The sequence below is a fragment of the Platalea leucorodia genome, assembly GCF_965183815.1.
Source record: "Platalea leucorodia genome assembly, chromosome: 4".
Lineage (NCBI taxonomy): Eukaryota > Metazoa > Chordata > Aves > Pelecaniformes > Threskiornithidae > Platalea > Platalea leucorodia.
In genome coordinates, this window is record NC_138826.1 from 62,365,420 (window position 1) to 62,383,691 (window position 18,272).

Below are 18,272 nucleotides of genomic sequence, written 5' to 3' on the forward strand. Positions count from 1 at the left end.
TGCTTCATTGTTGTCATGGCAACATATTTATCTTCCTTTGTTCTGCAATAACAAAGGAATTAATGACTGTGATAAAGAAGTACAAGGATGTCAGGCAACCACATTATAAAAATGCTGCAAAGCTACTAACGTGCAAATCCAGGTACTTCAACCCTTACTGGCTCCTAGATGTAGCACCCCTACAATAGACATGCCTTCCATAATATAGAACAAATACATTTTGTGTGACAGTAAATCTGTATGTAAATGTCTAATATAAAATTGTGCTTGCGTAGGAATAATGATAGCATGAAGCTGATCTGTAACTCAGTAAGACTGCCATATGTAAGATAAAAGAGAAGGATAGGATGATGATTTATGATATGACTTGAGATTTATGAGGGGTGGCTCCGGTCTAGCTTTCTTAGATGACATTAGACCAATCTTTTGGACCAAACCCGGGAATGGACACCAGCACTTGTGGTATTTAGACAGAACAGAGGCTGCTTTCTCCTCCTTGCAATCATTGAAGTCAACAGATCTGCTTGTTTTTCTTTAACCTTAACATTCCCAAGCACCTCACTTTTGCCTTTGTGCCTCTTGGGAACCGACTTACTCTTTGCAGAGCTGAATGACAAGCTCCTCTTCCACCTAATGCTAAAGAAGAAAAAGCACGTCCTTTGAAAATACAGCTGAACATTTGAAGGAAGGAATATCATAGAAGCAATAAGCTATATTACAGAATACTTTCACAAAGTATTGGGAAGAGCGGTTCTCAATAACACAGAGCAAAAATGTTTGTAAATGAACACCATTGATGCAGGACTTCTATTGTAGTTTTCTGGTTAATTGGGATCAAGGATTAAAGAGCTTCGCCCCCCCCCCCCCCCCCCCCAGAAGGTCTTTTCATATTATTGGAAACTATGAAAATGATATAGTTCTAATTAAGCAGAAATTCATCATTTCCCTACACTAACATGTCTTCATGTTAAATGTACCATCTACAAAAAGTGCTCAGGCACATTTTATTATTGCTCTGAATAGCTTCTTAAAATCCTTATGCTTCAATTCCCATGACTTAATATGATTCTCTTTCTTTTATTAAGAGCTGATGGCCACAAGAAACTATCACAGAACTGGTCACAACTCTTTTCTTTGCCCCAGCTTGGGTGAGATCAGTGTAGAAGAGGCAATCCAGACAGCAAACATTTCTCTTAGATCCTTTGTCAACTGAATACAGTTGACAACACATTAGGAGATGGTGCATTTGGGTCATTTGGGACTCCTGAGTACAATGAAGCAGTGCTGCGTCAAAGATGGTGCAAGAGAAAGCTATGCTACCTCTGTGTCTGCTAATGGCTCCCCTTTATTTAGAGGTCCCAAATGAAGGACACCAGAAACAGTTTTTAGTCATTTTGTGATCCAATATTCTGTGACACAAAGGAGAAGGAGTAATCCGGAAAGCTGGTCTAAACGTCCAGCCTTCATCTTAGACACGATATTCTTGGCAGTAATAATATGGGCTGTGGGAAGGTTAAGACTCACTTAAGGCAGACAGGGGTACAGAAAAAGTGAGTTTACAAACACAGAAAGGACCATTTCTGGGTAATTTTTAAGACACATCTCATCCTAAACATGTTTTGTAGCAAGAATGCAGAGTTTTTCAGCAAACTGTAAAGGAAGGTGATGTCTCTAAACACCCTACTATGAATTGGCTAAGGTGGGACAACCAGGGTTACTCAAAGCAAAGGAACTGTCCCTCTCAGGAGAGATTTAACCCCAATAATCTAGAGAGAATAAAAAGAAAAATCTCCCTTACAAAAGTTACCAACATGTGCAGAAAGAGTAGGATTGATGGCAGGTTTTAATTTTGTAAAACTGTCCTTGGCTTCACAGATATTTTGTATGCATTTAGATTCCACACCAAATAACTCTAGAGGTCTGTGGGAATATTTTCGCAGCCTGAAGTAGCTCTGGATCATGTCACTGGAACTCCTTTCTTCCCCTATAGTACCACAGGGACTATTCAATTCCATTTGCCAGCCAGCTATTTCTTGTCTGTTCAGGAAGTCAGACAGCCTGACTACCTACAGATTTGCCATGATGGATAAAACTCCTCCAACTAATATCCTATTAGGTAATAGTGAGTTGTCTAATATCCTTGTTGTGTAATATCCAAGCTGTATCAGTTTTGGTCCCTCTGTGTTTAGTGTAACAGTTACAATTTCAAAGTTGTCTTCCCAGTATTTTGGAAATGTGCCTCAGAGTGGCTTGCATACTGTGCTCCTTCTCTCAGCAGATGGATACAGTAGCTGGAGCCAGGCATAGCCTGGGCGATGTGGATTAAAGCCAGCTGTACAGTCTCGTAATTCAGGAGATGGTTCAGCTGCTAAAGTCAGTTAGACCTTCCCTGACTGGAGTGCTCTCATTTTTGGGAGCCTCCTGTGGTTGTCTGTTGGCTGTTTCACGCTGTTGGAATAGCTGGGAAAAAGCACTTCAGCACTCACCGCCACAATGAGAGCACTTAGCTGGCACAACGCTGTTTTAGGGACTGACAGAAGGCCAGCAAAGTATGTGCCCACTACATGTAAAGCACGTCTTCTCCAGTCTTGTGCCTCCAATGATTATTGCGAAGGTGAGCTTTTTTTTTTTTTCCCCCTTTGGTAGCATGTGTTCATTTAGCAAATGTTTTATTGGGGAAAAGTTACTTCCTATACAGTATTTGTATTCTTACTAATGGCATTATGTAACACTTCAGGTGCCTCCTTTAGCCTTCATTTTCCTATTCTTTGTTTATAAAACATTCCCTCCCCTTTTTTTTTTCTGATGTAGAAAGTGATCTTTGCAGTTCACTGTTTGTTTTCCATGCGTTAAATTGGCTGACAGTATTTGAAGAAAACTTTGTTTGAAACTATAGGTCACTGCACACATCTTCACTACTCTTCAATATAAAGCAGTACCTGAGACAAAATAAAAGTTTGTGTCCTCCACTTTAATACAAAAGAAATCACTTCAGCAATACTGCATGCTTGTCATTTATTTAAGGATCTATATAAAATCTGTATTGCTTTAAGATCAGTCCATAAGGTTCCACATTCTTAGACTCGGATTTTAATTCCTTTATAAGTGGCAAACCATGTCTTAAAGAAATGTGCTATCAACAACAAATCTGTCATTGATTTAGTGGAGAGGGAAACTTTCATCTGCAAAAGCAACGGCTGTATCTATAAAAATATTTCTGTGAAAAGCCAGACTTGCAGTACTTTAAAAAATAACACTGAAATAGACTTTCCTATACACAAAACCTAAAATGGAAATGCCTAAAGTAGTAACACATGTATTTACAAAGTAGTAGAAGACATAGATTAGATCTCCATATGTTAAAATAATTATGTAACTGAAGGTACACTGTATGTTTCAGAATATTCTGTTCAAAGGACTCTGAGGCTTCACCTTCACGTGACTGCTGTTTCACCCATAACTGCTAAGAAGTCAGTGAATAATCCAGGATCCTGGAAATTTTCAGCAGAGTGTTCTGGCTCTACCTGTTCCCAGGAAACATGCCACAAACGCGAGTGCCCCTGGCTTACCTTGATGATGATGTGGGCTCAGTGATCTGCCTCTGCATGCGTGCATGTCTGATCAGATGCTCTTTCAGTGCGTTCTGGACCTCTGCTGGTATATCAGGTGAAGTGTGGCTAATTTTCAACGCAGCTTCAAGTACCTTTGTTGTAGGTTTCCCATTTTCTTTAACTTCCTTTTTCTCACTGGTCTCGAAAACCTCTGTAGGAGCACTGGAGTTGCTCTGAGGGACATTATTGGCATTGGGAGTGAGAGGTTTGCTTCTCCAACAGGGCCAACACAACTTCCAAAAGACAAAAAGTGAGACTACCAGCAAGGCGAGCCCGCAGAAGCTGACGACTACTGCTAACAGACTGACTGAGATGTCTGCAAGGAATTAGAAACAAAGATCATCATGACAGACAAACATGTAGAGAAAAAAAATTAAAACTGACACAGGTAAGGAGATAGAAACATTTTGATCATTATCTTGCATAGAGCTTTAAAGTCCTATTCAATGGTTTTTATTTTTTTCCTTTTTGATACCTAAGCCTGTACCTTTAAAATGTTATCATTCTCTAGCATCTATCTCACAAATACTCCATTAATTGTTGTTCAGGCCAGGGGCCAGTATCTGTACCACTAGCCATGCATTCAGTCAGACTTCTCAGGAAGTAAAGGACTACCCAAACGGTCCCAAATACACCTAGCCATTGCTGTCAAAGGGTGTCTGCTCAGAAACCCATCGTGCTGAAAAAGTTAAACCACAGTCAACATTTTCTCTAAGTGCACATGAACACAGATCAGTACTAAACTGCCAGGCTGATACACCAATTACTTCAGGACTTGCCAAACTTTTGACTCTGTGTGCTAACTGCTTCAGAAACATGTTAAAACCTAATGTTTAAGTGGCATAAATAAGCATAGGATATAGTCTGTCATAAATAAGAAATTTCTAGGGTTAAATCCTAAGCTCTGGATGAAGACTGTGTTAGACCAAGACAGCACATCTACATCTGTATCGAAAATTCTTTTCTGAAAATGCAGCTGGCTTCAGAGTACACTATACAATGCTCCGAGTTGTACAGACACCATACTGTACACTTAGTTACCTCTGCTGCCCTGTATTTGACTTCTTCTGCCACAATTAGTTAGCATATCCAATAGCACAGTCAAAGATATGAGAACAGATTTCATACCAATGAAATTCTATGAACAGACGTGTAGTTTAGGAGATGGTGGATCACCAGAAATGCCAGTTGAGTCCTAATTAGGAGTTCTATTTTATGTGACATGTTTCAGTTTGATTTTTCCAGTATCATGTAAAATCATAAAATATAAATAAAAAAATCCCTTTCCTTTTGAAAAGAGCCTTTTGTATGCTTTAGAAGTATTCAATAAACCCTGCTTAAATGTCCCTCAAGCAATGGCTGCTGCTGCTTGTTACAAGTTTTGACAGTTTAACAGCTAATATTTCGTATTCATAGCTCCAGGCTCCAGGCTACTAAACTGAACCAGTGGAAAAGTGCAACAAGAGTTTGAGCATATTTTTTCTAGAGGATCACAGGAAGAAAAATAGTCCTCTAGGTATGTATTAGCTCTGTGGAACAGTATGTAGCTCACAGGTCCCTTTGAGAGATGAAGATTCCAGTAGTAAATTTGGGAATGTTTTCTTTATTAATATATAATATCCAGATACATCTCTCAGTAACAAACACTGAGCTTGAGGCCCATTCAGCATGAAAATGAGTGAGAATTAGCAAAAGCAAATACAAAATATTTGTAATGTGGAGATTTGAAAGATACGGTTCTGCTCAATCTTACTTCATATACGTCCTGGCCAGTGTCATGGGGGAATTGGCAGAGGATGTGCTTCTTGATTAAAGAGTTTGGCACAAGCTGCTGCCCTGCCTTGAAGAGAAGTATGCCTCCTTGAACATTTCCTGCCAGTCCTGAGAAAGGTGTCCTCCTTTTCTGCCTGTAGTTAAATGTCAAAATGCAGCCCTTGGAATATGCATGTCAGCTTAATGAGAAATTCATCTGGCAAATTCTGATTTAAGATGCTTCCATAAAATGAATGGATGTATAATTATATCTAATAATAATGTAACACAAGAAGCAAGATACTTTTGCATATGACTTTTCTAGATAATTTATCACCTGTAGGGATTATTAGGCTATTAGGTTTAATCTACTGTTTACCCCAATATGCTTCGTGAGCCCAGTAATTTTTACTTGGCTTGTGCGTGTCCTGCAGTGGACTGTCCCATCTTGACAAGTGAAGACATTAAGAGATGCTGAGTTTACAGCTTGTTTCAATGGTTAATCACCTTGTTGCAAATTTGTATTTCTGATTTGTATTTTTGTAGGTCTAATTTACAGTCATTGCTTCTTTCATGTCTTTGTATGAGACATTAAAAGATATGGTATGCTTCATAAGACACACCTATACAAAATACAAATAAAATAAACTGTGCCAGGAAACAAACCCAGGACTTGAACTCAATTGTCTATACCAGTCCCTGGAATGGTTTTAAACTGGGCCAGTTCACACCCTGCCAGCCAATTCCTGGGCATGGATCAGGAATTAGAGTAGGCCAATGATCATTCTTAATAGGTGGTTTGGACGTGGCCCTTCTGTTTCAGCAGATGAAAGACTTTAATAGCATGGAGAGAGGCTTTTACATATGAGTTGGCCTCAATGTCACAGAATGGTCATAAGTGAATTTAATACATTAATACAGAGGTACACCGCACTGAAGGAACTTTTTTGATAAACTGAACCAGCTGAATTTTCAATCAAGCTGGACAAAATATTTTTCCATTCTCAAAGCGTGACAAAAAGTAGAACTCTTGAAAATTTTGATTATCTATCAGAAATAATTAAAAAAAAAAAAAAGTAATCAAAAAGCAATTCAATTTTGGGTCATTTGCAATATTTCCAGCTCAGTTTAGAGATGGTTGGCATAATTAGGTTACATTTTGAGAGGAAGGCTTTTAGAACTGAAAATTGTATCCTTTTTTTCATTTAGAAAATGTTGAAACAGGATGTTTTAACAACTTTGAAACTGCTGGAAACATTTCAAAACCAGAAATATGAAAATTGATCCCTTCCAGCAGAGTTTCAATTTGATGAATAGATACTATCAGCTGAAAAAACATTCCATCAAAGCATTTCTAGCCAATTCCATTTTAAGCTTTTCACTGCAAGACACTTTTCAAGCCTTCAAATAACTTGGTGTCTCCTTTCAACACCTACTCCCATACTTCAACATTCTCTATGCTTTTTTTTTCTGTATTTCCATTAAACTATTTCAAATTTGAAGTCACTCCCAAAATCTTTACAGAAAATGTATGTTTTACAGCCCTAAAATAATCACATGAAACATGTGAAGTCTCAAGAGCAGAGCAAAGGAGCTAATTCTACAAACAGTTGTACAAATTATAGTCTCCATTTTTGCTATTTTACTAATAAATTAAACAACCTCACATATTGTATTTCATAATACAACAAATACTTAAATTTAAACATGAAATATTTTAATTGTCAGGAACTTGACCAAAAAATAGTTCATTACAAAAAAAAGTATTTAATTACATTTACTGCCATAATTGCTAAAAAGCAATGAGTATGCCATATAAATTGACATAAAAAGCATATTGCTTCATTTCCTCACTTCTGACAGTCACTCAATTGAGCAATTATGAGAGATTTGCTGTTACGTGAAGACTGAAATCATCTGCAGAAGAGCAGTCAAACAGAGCTTCCCAGACCCTTTGCATGTTAGACTGGCTATGTCTCTTGTATTACCTTTTTATAGGAAGTTTGGTTTAATACAAAACATTAAGAGACAGTTCAGCAGACTAGGAGTGTCTTCACATCCCTGCCAAGGAACCCTGGTTGGGAAGGAAAATGGGTACTGAAGGATGGATGTGTCATCAGACCAGGGTTGCACTTCACATATGTAAGTATTATTTAAAGATGTAGAACTGGTGGCAAATTCAAAGACTGCCTAAGTTTTTAGAGGCAGAAGGAGATATACTCACTCTGCTGGGACAGCGTTAATTGCCAACATTGTAAACAATGTTCTCACTGGTCTCTGGTATGAAGGAAGAGAAAAATCATCTTGAACTACAAGTAGTTGTTTGACAACTCTTTTTCTGAACTGGTAATCGCAGCTTGTCTTCAATGCTACACATTTGCACAGAACAGGACACCTTTCTGAATATTCATCTGGACATGCAGCATCATGCTTTTTGCCCTTCCTGTTCTTATGCTGGGTTAACACAGGAATGTGAAAAAAATCCTCTCTCTCACACACCCCCTTCTGATCAGCGGGAAATCTTCCAGCGAGTTCAATGGAGTTACCATTTCAGTGCTGGTGATCTTCCTTTACTGACCTCTGTCCTTAATGTCATCTTCATAGTCTTGATAAAATTTCATAACTGAAAGAAAATATCCTGTTTCCTCATGGTTTTCCATTTAAAACCGCTCTTTCAAAATATGGAATTTTGGACAATTTTACATTTCTCATTTGAGAAAGGCATGTCTATTTGGGAAGTATGTGAATTATATTTACCCCAAAAACTCTCTGCATTTTTGATAAATATCCTCAGAAACATTTCTACCATAAGAGGCTTCTTGATAGCCAGTCTTTCATACTAGGCAAGTACTTCAGAAACATCCTCATCTTTTTTTTCTAGATGCTAGGAAATGTTTTGAGCAATAGTCTCTGTACTACGGCTTCCAACAATTTGTTGTTTGAAATTCGCCTCAGAAAAGTTCTGCCCATGAATCCATTCACAAACATGCATATTGGCAGACTTCCATTTCCAAACCAAATTAAGTTCATTTACTTTTTAGTCAGTGCCCTGACAGCATATGCCCCTTGATGCTTAACTTTGGAAAAACATACTCCACAAACCCATGATCTTGAATGGAGAGAGAGAGACCAGATAGTGGTGTGATGTAGCTGCCCATGTGTGTAAGAGGCAGGCACATGTCTGACGTGGACCATGCTAAAGAGAACGTACTCTTGCTGGGAAAGGAACAGGGGGAAAGGAACACCTGGAAAAAAAGGGGGTTATATTCTCTTTTGACCCACCTCTTGGTCTGTATTTGATCTTGGTTCTCTTAAATATTTGAAGTACGATGTCTCTATAACTTTTTGTCAAACATATTTTTCTTTAATTTGTTCTCCTGTTCACCAGCCATAAGGGACTTGACTCTTTCCATAGTGACCGCTCTAAGAGGAACTCTTGTGTCTGGCGTATCAGGAGTCAGCTCAATCAGATAAATTAATATGTTTCTGATAAAGATTTGGAGGGAAGCAGGAGCTTTGTCAATTATAAAAGGTCTGGGTCCAACAGATCTCCTTTATCCCCACGTATATGAACTAGTCGGTCCAACCTATCATTTCTGCTGTTCAGTTTCCCTTGGGGAAATTTGAGAAACATAAGAAGTTGCTGGTGTTCATTTTTACTTGGCATTAGCAGATCCTCCACAATTACCTCTGTTCCATCCAAATCCCTGCAGATGAAGATATAATGCTTTAGCGTGCCTCAGAAAGTGACAGGTGCAGAGTCTTGTATTTTCTCTCATAACCTGAACCTGTCAAAACACCCAACTTAAATTTAAAACGGCAAAAATAGCCTTTCACTTAAAAGTCTATGTGTGATCTCCTTTCCTGTTCTCATGGAGAAACATACTTTGAAGATCTTCCTCAAATCTTTTGACTCTAGCCCTATTGTGAATGTGTTTCCTCCTAGGCTGTTAATTCAGTCTGATGTCTGAATTTGTTCAAAACAGCCATCACCATCTACTGGCTGGTATATCACCTCTTAATGCTAACAGAGCTCTATGGTAGCATGTTCCTTGACAGTAAGGGCATCAAATGAAGTCAGGCATCGCTGTGATTTACTACATGATTACAGCACATAATATTATTAATCTCTTGTCAAAATAATTTTATCTAAGTTATATTATTTGTTAATGCATCTGATAATCTGTCTGTCCAACCACAAATGGAATGCCCTCTCTTGCCATTTCAAACTCCATGTACGGGACTTTTTATTACGTGACGTCGAGCAGATAGAGGGTATTTCCCAAGATCTTATTAGTCTTCTCCTAGCCCACATTACCTTCTGTTTTCCAGAAATCAGAAGGAATTTGCCACAACAGCTGTGTATTCATGAGCTTCAGTACATGATTTGTGTGCTGTATGTAACTAGAGAAGATGGCTCTCACTTTTGCCTGTCTGGGTCATCGTGTTTTGCCTGCAGGGTAGGAAGCAAAAGATGTTGCACTGAACATTGGCCTCTCCTCTCTAACACACCAAATGTAAATTGTCTCCACTTCCAAGGCTTTTTCTGGCCTACCTACTCTCCTACTTGTTAACTCTCACTTAATCTCAATAGAAGGTAACTCCCATCTCTGCTCAATCCACATCTGCCCCCTTGCCTTCCATTAAACAAAACCCCAGCTTTGGGCTTGGTCCCATGCTGCTCTCATACTTGTGAGGATGTCTCTGTAAGCATCTGCAAGAAAACTTCATTATCCTCTTTCAGACAAGAAAACGAAATGAAAACACATCATAAACCCACTAGAGTGTCATTAATCATAAGCATGCCATAGCTGTAACAAGGTTCACACAGCTCAAGTATCATTTTTGAATTGTCATGGTTATGTTTATTCTTACCCAGCATTATCTAACAAACATCTCACACATATGATGAGACCCAGCAGAACACTGTGTCTCTTTATCTTCATCATTACAGCTTTGTCCTCCAGCTCTTATAACTGTTTCTGTATTTTTCATCTGTATTTCTTTGCAAAACGTGTATGGAGGAAGATTATTTCGTAAAACTCTTGCTTTTACTGTGTATCACTGCTGTCTGCATGTTGAGCACTTCTGCACTGTTGTGACTGCCTTCAAATTTACTGTAAATAAATCTGGTCTCTGTGGTATGTTTACCCTCTGTTCTACCTTTATGCTGTTGAATTAGATGCATTTCTGGTTTTCACAGCTTGTTAACACTGATATTGTAAAGCATATTTTTCAATAACCTGGTACTTTTTTCCCCCAAAACCATATTTTTCTCTGGCAGTAACTTTGTTCTGACCAGGTGATGAGCTGTATCATAAATAATTTGATCGGTCTGTTAGCTGTTCAGATGTTCATTATTTAATTTTACCACATTTCTCTGTAACAGAATGCTCAATTGTTTCACACAACAGTTACTTGCTCATGAAGAAAAATATTCCTTTCTTGTATGACAGCCCTACACTGATGACAGTAGTCTTCACATTAGTTCAAGCCATTTCTGGTCCCCTTCATGCTTGCTTTGGCACAGTTGAGAAGAACTTGCAAGCACACTACTGAGTAAATCTGTTCTTTCTTGCCCCTAAACGTATCCAGGCAGTGTAAGTATACCTACAGCTTATACTCTGTGTGTGTGTGCGTGTGCGTGCGTGCGCGTGCGTGCACACATGCACGTTTAAAGGAACCAAGACTAAATGCAAACCATCAGCTGCCATCAGCAGGTTGAGAGCTGTCGGAAAAGCAGCTGACAGCCAACGGGAGACTCATGCCAACTACAGCAGGAGGACCCATGACATTGCTCTTCAGGGAAGACTGAGACTATATTACAGAATGGGCATGCACAGGATGCTCCAGTGTTTTCTTATTCCCTCTATACTTCTATAATAAACTGTCGATCAGGGGTGGGGTTAGAAATTTGGTAGATTAAACTTTTATGGTAATAAAATAATTGAGTAGGATATTTAGGTGAATAACAAACGATGCTGTAGAAGCTGATGCTCTTTGCACAGTCAACTTAAAAAAAATCACTGTCTGACAAGCAAAAGAGCAAGAACAAACATCACTCTCTAGAACTCTCTAGCCACTCTAGATGGCTAAAATATGCCCTCTTGGCAGGGAAGCAACTAGGTTCCCAGCTCTGTTATAAACATTGGTTCCCCATGAGAACTGGTAATGAGATAGTGAAGTTCTGCAGGACCAGCAGGCCTAAAAAAAGGCAAAGACAGCAGAAGTGTCCACCATTTGCAGAGGACATACAATGATTTTTCAACATGTGTCCCTAGAGCAGGATGCCAAAGCTCCTCTTATTGCACTCTGTGCCATTGGCTTAACCTTCAGAAATGCTCCCAACTGGGACTTCGCTGTGCTTGGTTCCTTTGAAAATGAGAAGGGATGCTTAACTGAAAAAATGAATTAGAGTCCTTTATTAATCAGATAACCTGAGTCAAAATACAGGTATAACCAAGCTGCATATATGAATTTTGGACACTTCTAGAAAATTATTTACTTGCATTAGAGATCAATTTTGTTAGATGCAATCCTGCACATCCAGCTCCCATTTATTTTCCACCTGAACTCTTCCTATTATTTGACAAACATCTTAATCATTTTGCCCAAATCTACTGGAAATAAAGGTGTAAAAAAAAAAAAAAAAAGCAAAGCTGTTGCACATCTAATTGAGCATTTTTTCAAAAATGTTACACCCTTCAGAAGAAAGCTCACATAGCCATCTAACTATATAAAGGTACCATAAATGTAAACAGCTTCCTAATCTTTTCTCTTGAGCATTCCCCTGAGATGACAGAATTAATAGTCCTTGTAATTACCAGGGCAAAAAATATAACAGCAGATGTCGTGTCTTCACTAATTGTCTAAAGCTCTCAGAAATTTACAAAATGATTTATCTCACTAAGATTCTTTGCTGTGAGTTCCATAGATTAATTATCCGTTACACTAAATATGATTACCCCTTCTTGACCCAAGCAGTGAGCAGTAATTGAGGGTCCTAAGGTGGTGGTGTTGTCACTGAGAGGAAAAAACTATTGAAGAACCAGCCATTTCTTTGATGTAATCCTGTTTGTCCACAAAGAACATCCAAACTCTTGTTTCTCTGAGAATAAGAGGAATCAAAACCATGGAGGTTATTTTTTTGTTTAGCAGCAAACCTGAACAGCTCTCTTTTCTGCGTTGTTGTTTCATTTTGTTGTACGCTGCCTTCCCAAAGCCATACTCTAAATTTTTTGTTCTGACTGTGTCTCTGGCTCCCTCTTCTTTGTGTTTCATTCTGTTATCCTTGTTATGCTTCTTTCTCATACCTAGACATCTACACTATCAAAAAAATCAGTACCCAGCCTCTCTGCTTGCCAGTGAAATTTCGTGGGTCACAAGGTTAATATTGTCTCATATTTTGCTTTGAGCCTGTGATTGGGTGGTGCATCTTTTGACTCAAGCAGCTGATTCCTCTGAGAAGCTTGGCTGCTTTTCACGGTCTAGCTGAACAGAAAGCAATCATTACACCCATCAACATAACCCTATCACAGCAGTTCTGCTTGCCTTTTTTAATGTTTTTGACTTCCAGAGCATGTTTTTTTTCTTATATTAAATAGAAAAGGACTGCTTTCCTTTTTGCCATCTACTCTTCTACTTTCTGAAATGTTTCTTGCTCTATTCTTTCCTTTCCAAATATGTGTCTCCTCATCTTTTAGACTTCTTTCCTTCAATGAAATCTCATTAGTGATTTTTACTTATGCGATCTTTGTGACACTTATAGGTATCTTCTTTTTGAGATTAGGCAAACTAAATGAACCCGCCATTTAAAGAGACAATATGCTATCCCTATATAGCCAACTATTATTTTCTTTTCTCTCCTCTTTATACCACCTCCCAAACTATTTGCTTTTTGGATTTTCATTGAAAGTTTATCTGTGATTCTATAACATAACAAGATACAATAATAACCCTCTCACAGTCTTTATCTTCTTCACATCTTCCAGAAGTCCTCCTTACAACTCAAGTATCTTCTTACTACAGTAGTTTCTTCTCCACACACTTCAGTGCTTGTTGCAGGAGCTAATTCCCAACACACTGCTATAGCTAGAGCCCCAGACAGCAAATAACTGAACTGGTTCCATGACGCGTATCACCCAGCGTGGGCATACACTGGGGAAGTGCTTCTTCCATCATCGTTTGGGACATACAGCTAAACTGATAGGGCTAAATTAGCCATTCCTCCTCTCTGCCACACAGCTACAGCTGCATGACACCAGAACTGTGCAGAAATTTACTCAGCCACAGAAGGATATGGCTACATAACATGGTCTCTCACGCCAAATGCTACCAGCCTATGTATGAGACAGATATTTCAGGAAAACACAGACATTTATGTCTTCATTCCCAGAATGATGATGGAAAATACTTAACGTTTCTACCTTTAATGAACAGGAACTATGGATGTTCAACACTGTGGACAACATTAACTTTATCCATAGAGATGATAAGGACCTCTATGTGCATTTGAAGAGCAGAAGACATGGCATGATTCACCTTTCAATGATTACATTTCTTTCAGCCTAGACACTGTATTTGCAACCTTTCTGTTCATAAAATTCATGTGAGTGATATTTATGTCTTTTCTATCCAAGTGTTTACATATTAAAATAGCCTCAATTATCAACCACGACAGTGTGTCTGTTCCTTCTCTGGAGCCAGAAAGTATTAATATATGCTCACTGGCAGTCTTATTAATGTTTAATTTAATATGTGTGCCAATAAAGTTGACACCCATCATCTAATAATGGTTTCCTTTTAAGGAGGAAAAAGTGAGATTTAGGAACTCAGCTGAGATGTGGGACCCAGTGGCTGAAGCCCCTGCTCTATTAAATATCAGTTTTTTTCTAATCCAACAATTGCAAGTTAGTTAGGGTTTAGAAATGAAAAAAACAAGAAGACTGTTGACATTGAAGAAATGTCTAAAAAGAAGATCCTGTACTGTATGCAATGCAATATCAAGGCGAGTGTTGAAGATTCAAGTTTTCTAAACAGCAAACCTTGCTTTACCTCGTGGGACATTTTTGTATCCTCCATATCCCACTGGTTTATATACCCACTTTGTTTTTATATGACACCTAATACTGACTCCCTGGGCAGTACTCTCTAAAAATCATATAGAGAAACTAATCTTGTCAGAGCTCAATTTCCCAAGCTCCGTAGGGTAATTTTATTTTCATGCAACCTTCTACGATTCGGACCAAGACAACGAACACAGTGCGTGACTGGAATATACTCGGTAGTTTGCATTTACGAAGCACAACAAAGCCACGATCCGTACTGGTAGAAGCACGCCACGACCCCCGCGCCCTGCCTGCCCCGGCGGCGGAGCCGGCGGGGGAAGGGGCGCCCGCGGCGGACCGAGCATCACCGGGACGGGACGGGACGGGCCGGGCAGAGTCGGGTCGGGTGGGGTCGGGCCGGGCAGGATCGCCCTCCCCGCCCCCCCCCCCCCCGCCAGCCCGCAATGCCGCGGCGGGACGCGCCCGCCTTCACCGGCTGGAAACTCGGCGCTCGCCTCCAGCGCAAAACCTTGGGAGAACCGCGCAGGTACCGGCGTCTGAAGGAAGAATCGCTCCTCTCTCAGACAACAGTTTTTTATCTGAGATACTACAAATACTCCGGAATTTGCAGTAAAATCTGTGGGCATTAGAAGAAAAAAAAAAAAGTAACAGCTGCGGCGGTAGCAACAGCGCAGCTGGGGCACACGCTGAGGACCTGCTGCTTTTCATGACTTGGTGTTAATTTATTTAATTTGCACTGTACGCTTGTTGGCCATAATGCAAGCCGTCTATTTGCATTTATCGACAGACAGAATAGGTTACCAATCCCTTCTGGCAGGAATTAAGCACAGAACTTGGACTAATTTTCAAGCCCCTTCCTAAAAGCAAGCACCATGGAAAGCCAGGGGTCCCGAGTGTACTGTACAGAATAACGCAAAAGCGTAGAGCCGATCCCGAAAGATCCAGACAATCCAGAAATCAGTGACCAAAGATATCACCGTTAGGAGTCAAAATCCTGGTTTCGACCCCGACAGTTTTTCTGGCTTCGGAATATTTAAATTAACCCGAATCCCCCCTCTCCCCTCCCCAATTTTCCTGGACGAGTCCTGGAGCGGCCCGGCGGGCTGCCCTGACTCCACAGGTTCCCCCCGGCTGTCCGAAAGCTCTCCTGCCGTCCTCAGCGAGTAACGGAGGGGATGTAAAATATCTCACACCGCGCTCAGAAAGCGCCGGGGGCTCCGTCAAGTTTCCTCGCACGGATACCGACCCGCGGCCTGGCCAGCTGCGCCCCCAGCCCGCGGTGCGCCCCGGCGCCTGCCTCGCCCCCCGCCGCACCCCCGGGCGGCCTGCTGCCGCCGTGTGCTCGGGGCCGCCGGCGGCACACGCCGAACACAGCAGGACGGCTGGGGGGGGAAGAGAGAGGGTGACCGGGCGCAACCCACGCGTGGCGCGCCCGTCGCGCGGAGATGCTGCCCGCCCGTGCCAGGAGCATCACACGCAGCCCTCTCCGCCGCTCCCCGCACGCACGGCCCCGCAAACGCATGCAACAGCCCGGGGCCGAGCTCGGCATGAAGAGAGACTCCCGCCGCGGGGAAAACCTTGCCGAAGCGGAGCTGCGGGGGGCAAAGGAGCGAGCTGCGGGGCAAAGGCGCCGTCTCCGGCGGCGCGGCTCCAGCCGACGGCGGGGCTCGCACGTCGGCGGCGACTTCTCTCCCCTCGGCGCCTCTCCTCGCTCCCCGTCCCCACGCCTGCACCCCCGCCCGCGGCCCCAGGTTTGCCCCGTCGCCCCCGAGGCGCTGGCCCCCACCCCGGGCGCGGGGGGCACCCCGCAGCGGCGGCTCGGCGGTCCCGGCGCTTCCCTCGCTGCTCGCCGGGCGCGGCAGCCTCCGCGGGCTGCGAGAGGGAGAGGATTTTAAAGCGGGCTGAGTGCCTGCCCCCCCTCCGCCCCCTCCGCACGCAGGGAAAGGCAAAGGAAAAAGTTGCGCTCTCCGGCCGCCCACGCCGGCGCTGCCCGCCCCGCGGCGGCGGCAGGACGGGCCCGGCGGAGCGGCAGAGCGGCGGGGCGGCGGCGGCGGGGCCGGTGTGGGTACCTGTGCCGCCGATGCCCTGGCGGGCGGTCTCCAGGGGGAAGATGCCGGCGCACTTCTCCCGCTCCACCTGCCCGCCCAGGCAGAGCTCCGAGATGATCTGCAGCGCCTTGTGGCAGAGGCTGCCCACGCCGTCCTCCGCGGGGAAACTCATCTTCTGCCCCGGCCGCCCGCTAGGCCATGGCCCGTGCGGGACGGCTCCGCGCCGACCCGCGCAGCCTCCCGCGGGGAGCGGAGCGGGGCGGAGCGGCGGCGGCGGGAGCGGAGCGGCGGGCGCGGCGCGAGTGAACCCGCGCTCTCATCCGAAGAAGTAGTGAAGGGGGGGGAGGGAGAGACAAAAAAAGGGGGGGGGGGGAGGGAAAAAAAAATAAAAAGAGGGGAAAAAAATAAGCATCCACTTAGCAACGCCTTTTGTGCCTAGCGGGCTTCGGTAGGCGGCTCGGCCAATGGCAGCCCAGCGCGGGGGGGCGCCGACGGCGGGGGGGCTCCTCGCCTCCCCCGGGGAAACTTTTCCTTCCCCCGCCCCGATGCCGGGCGAGGGGCGGCGGCGCCCGGGACGGCGCCCGGGACGGGCGGCCCCGCGGGGGCGCGGCGGGCGGGCGGGCGGGCGGCGGCCTGGCGCGGGGAGGCGCGGAGCGGCGCGGGGGTTGCGCTGGTGCCGGCGGGCGGAGCGCTGCCCCCTCCCCGCGGCGGGACCCCCCGGCCCCGGCCGCAGCGGGGCGGCTCGGTCGCTCGTCGCGCCGGCAGGACGAAGCGGAGTTTGTCCCCCCCGCTCTGGCCGCTTTTCCAGGAACGCCATTTCTTAGGTGACCTGGGCAGTTCATCTTCAATAGGGTCTACCGCACAACGTCAGATAACTTCATTAACCAAATCACCATCTCCGCTACGCTTTCCAGCGGCAGAGTTATGGAATAGTTGACTTCGCCCGTTTCTCTAACTTGTAAGGGAGTTAGAATAACCGTCTGACTGCCCGGTTTCTTTCCTCAACAAGTTCTGTAAAGTTGTTTTTTTTTATAGATATAAAAGTTCCAGGTACTGCGTCTGCTTGAAGATACTCCTAAAAATCGGTACAGCATATACTGCCAGTGGTTGTTTCAGTTCCTGGCTGCATACCCGAACAAGACTTAAGCCGTTCATTTGTTCATATACATACTGAAATTCTGATACGTTTTTATATTTGTGAAGAAAAATGCTTCTGCTTCGATGGCATATGTCTGTCTTGCAGTACTTAATTCTAATTAGGCATAGTTGAAGGGAAGTCTGCTAGCGGTTTGCTTAACAGCACTGCCTGTAGTCTGCTCCTAGGGTGTCTTGGTTTCATAAGCATGAGAAGTTAACTTGTGTACTCCTGGGCTTTTTTTCTCCAGATTTTGAATTTTTTATCTGTTACCTGAAAATTAATCTCTCTCTAACAAATTGCAGGTTTAACCTTTGGAAACTATAACCATCAATCAATAACTGTAAGTTATGAAATAATACAGAAATGTTTATTCCGGTTTTAATTCTGAAATTCCGTACTTGATATAGTATAGATACTTGTAAGAAACCCAAGATGATACTTCTCAAAATCAGCCTCTTGGCATTTTGAAGGCTCATGCATTTATGAATTCACACACAGGTATTTTTCAGAATCTTAGGGAAGTAATAGTTTCTGTTGTATACAAACTGTAACATCAACAGAAATTCTGTTCCATAAAACTTTTTCACAGATATAGCAGGTATTTCAGAAATATCAGATGCTACTAAAGAAATCATTCCCTGTTCAAAGCATTTCC

At 42.9% G+C, this 18,272-nt stretch overlaps 1 protein-coding gene across 2 annotated transcripts in view; it reads right to left on the bottom strand.

Annotated features, from left to right (window-relative positions):
- The window catches only part of SYT10 (synaptotagmin 10), a gene marked incomplete at both ends in the record, with an annotated part of 34,804 nt that extends 18,153 nt beyond the window's left edge, over nucleotides 1-16,651 (bottom strand). The window contains 2 exons of one of the 2 annotated variants that reach the window (XM_082311072.1): nucleotides 3,570-3,927; nucleotides 16,516-16,651. In XM_082311072.1, the coding sequence (XP_082167198.1) occupies nucleotides 3,570-3,927; nucleotides 16,516-16,651 (494 nt within the window). Of the gene's footprint in view, nucleotides 1-3,569; nucleotides 3,928-16,500 lie in introns of both variants that reach the window. The other variant, XM_082311071.1, reaches the window with a different exon arrangement.
- Between the last annotated feature and the right edge of the window lie 1,621 nt (nucleotides 16,652-18,272).